Source organism: Rhinopithecus roxellana, chromosome 19 (assembly GCF_007565055.1).
Source record: "Rhinopithecus roxellana isolate Shanxi Qingling chromosome 19, ASM756505v1, whole genome shotgun sequence".
Lineage (NCBI taxonomy): Eukaryota > Metazoa > Chordata > Mammalia > Primates > Cercopithecidae > Rhinopithecus > Rhinopithecus roxellana.
This window is the reverse complement of record NC_044567.1, coordinates 54169212-54172241: the sequence shown is the minus strand read 5'-3', so window position 1 is coordinate 54172241 and position 3030 is coordinate 54169212. Positions and strand designations below refer to the sequence as shown.

General features: G+C 42.6%; 1 protein-coding gene across 1 annotated transcript; it reads right to left on the bottom strand.

Annotated features, from left to right (window-relative positions):
- Window positions 1–1181: 1181 nt before the first annotated feature.
- On the bottom strand, window positions 1182–2191 carry LOC104674993 (olfactory receptor 1D5-like). The gene is given in 2 exon segments (XM_010379453.2): window positions 1182–1481; window positions 1484–2191. Coding segments are annotated over 2 exon segments (1008 nt in total).
- Window positions 2192–3030: the final 839 nt, after the last annotated feature.

The window sequence follows — 3030 nt, the reverse complement described above, 5'->3', positions numbered from 1 at the left end:
TAATTTTTCCATTTCTTCTTGAGTCAGCTTTGAGAAGTCATATTTTTTTCAAGGATATCTTTATTTTGTCAAAATGTTCAAAATTGTTGGCACATAGATGTTGGTATTGCCTCTTCATGATCCTAATCTTGATGTTATCTTTAGTTTTTACCCCCATTCTTCCCACTGTAGTGTTTACTTGTGTCTTTTCTTTCCTTAATCAGTATCCTAGAGGTTTATTCACTTCATTTTTTAAAAAAAGAACCAATCTTTGACTTTTAAAATTCTCTTTATTATATTTTTGTTTTATATTTTATTGAGTGCTATTCCCAATTTATTTATTAAAATATCTCCTTTTCCCTATGTTCTCCGGGATAACTAAATTGTTCATTTGTTCCAGAATCCCCCCCTTCCGCTGGCCCTACTACCACTGCTATTTATGAATATTTGCTGATGTTTGAGAGTTATGTTTTGAGGGGTGGATGGAATTCTTGCATGAAGGAGAGAAGGAAGGTGAGGAACTACAGAAATAAAAGCTAGGATGGTCTTTCCAAGGGCAAGGCCTGACTTCCTACAGAGAAAAGGAATGCAGGAAAAAGGCAAGAGAGTGTTGCTTGAGGCCCAAAAGATAAAACCAACCCAGAGCACAAGAGGAATTTTGTTGGCATTTCTACATGAACCATATGGGGTGTGTCCAGAGTGACTCTATGTCAACATTGAAGTGGCGCATGTTGTACCTGTTAGAGCATCAAGAAAGGGGAAGCCTCACCCAGGGCATCTGTGGTAGGGGTAGTGCAAAGTGTCTTTTCCAAAGAGCTAGAAGGTAGCAGGCTCCTTAGAGAAGCCAGACCTCTGGGTCATAAGTGAATGGGTGCTAGAGAACATGAGAGACTGCCCGAGGCTATAACTGGGTATATATAGATAAGCCTAGGACTGTGGGTCTATGATCAAGCGGGTTTAAATATTTGACTCTGTGAAATCCTGGTAGTAGTGTTAGCATGACATTATTTATTGCCAAGGCTGGTGAGGTCTGGGAGGCACTGGGATACATACACATTATGTCTTTTCTTCACCACAGGCAGATATGCTCATTCTGAGCTGCAGCTGTACCCTAATGACTGTTGCATATCCCAAAGCATAATGCCTTACGTGGGTGAAGGAGATTTCCAGTCTCCACTTCAATCCCCTTTCCAAAATTACCTTCATTTAAGCCTCTGAAAGGGTCTCCCTAGGAGTCTTCCCAGAGCCCCATGCATGTCTTTGTTCCTCAGGCTGTAGATGAAAGGGTTCATCATAGGTGTCACCACAGCATACATCACTGTGGCTACTGAGTCCTTCATGGAGTAGCTGTGGAGGGGCTGCAGGTATACCATAGCAAGTGTCCCATAAAAGAGGGAGACCACGCCCAAATGCGAGGCACAGGTAGAGAAGGTTTTGTATTTCTTAGAGGCTGAGGGTATCTGAAGGATGGTTCTGACAATACTTACTTAGAGGCTGAGGGTATCTGAAGGATGGTTGTGAACACTAAGGGGGTGAGGAAGATGAAGCAGCCAGTAGCAACCAGCACTGTGTGAATGATGTGGGTGTTGGAACATGCCAGCCTCAGCAGGACGTACATCTCACAGAAGAGGTAGTGGATCTTTTGGGACCTACAGAAGGTCACCCTGGTCATGAGGAGGGGGAGGAGGAGGCCATAGAGAACAGACAGCCCCCAACACAAGCAGAGGAGCAAAACACAGAGTCCAGGGCTCATGGCTGTGACATAGTGGAGGGGGTGGCAGATGGGCACATAGCGGTCATACGCCATCATGGCCAGGATGAGGTTGTCCAGGGCCACCAAGGAGACCAGGAAGTAGAGCTGTGTCAGACACCCTGCGTAGGTGATGGCTTTGTTCTGGGACTGGAGGTTCACCAGCATCTTGGGGATTGTGTTGGTGACAAAGAAGAGGTCAGTGAAGGAGAGGTTGTCCAGGAAGAAGTACATGGGGATGTGCAGGCGGGAATCAGAGCTGATGGCCAGGATGATGAGCGCATTTCCCACCACCGTGACCAGGTACATGCACAGGAACATCCAAAACAGGATCCGCTGCTGCTGAGGACTCTCTGACATCCCCAGGAGAAGGAACTGTGAGTTCTCACTCTGGTTATCTCCATCCATTCCCCCAACCTTCTGCAACATTAACACCAACAAATGTTTCTTAAGTGCCCTCATTTGAATAAGGACACGAAGATAAGCAAAATCAACTCTTTTCTTAGCATTAAAATATCTTGGACTAAACTTTAAAATTAATAAAAGCAACAGGTCATTATAGGCACAAAAACAGAATATGGAAGGTATGCAACTTAATTATTCCAGCAACCTCTACCCTTACACGCTGAATATTATAAAAACAATGTGTAAGCCTTATTTTTAATCCTGCCATCTTCCAGTAGTCTTGAAGTGTTTAAAGTTTAGTTTATGATTTTATATAGGGTTTTAAGTAGTATTTAATACAGGTATGGGCATTACAAGAAATGATTATTGTCCAGTTGGCGGAAGTGGAGAAATAAAATATTGGAAAGAAGAAAGAAGAATTATTATTACTTGCTGATATAATGATCTCTCTGGGAAATCTAAGAAAATCAGTGGAAACATCATTAGAACAAAAAAGATGTTTGTGATTAGTCGGTAAAGTGACCCATCACAAAATGAACAGGCCCTCAGCTTTCACGGTCCCCGTGAGCCGTGTAGTGCAGTGCTAAAGACCGTCCTGTGGGAACTCCTTTTTTTTTTTCCCTTTAGGAAGTTCTTTTTAATAAACAAGTGGTAATTAAAAGATTTAACAAATGCATGACATTAATTTCAAATTTAACAAGATAGCCTTTTAAAGGAATATATTCCCCTACCCAACCCCAAAAGCATTTATGTCCTGATGACCACAAGGAATAACTGAGCTGAAGAAACAACTTGTCTTTGTCAGGGAGACAAAATTCTTCTACCACGTTTTTACCTTCCATTCCTTAGCACTGTATCTGTGGTTCTTCCTAATATCACTTTCCCCAGGGGCGAAG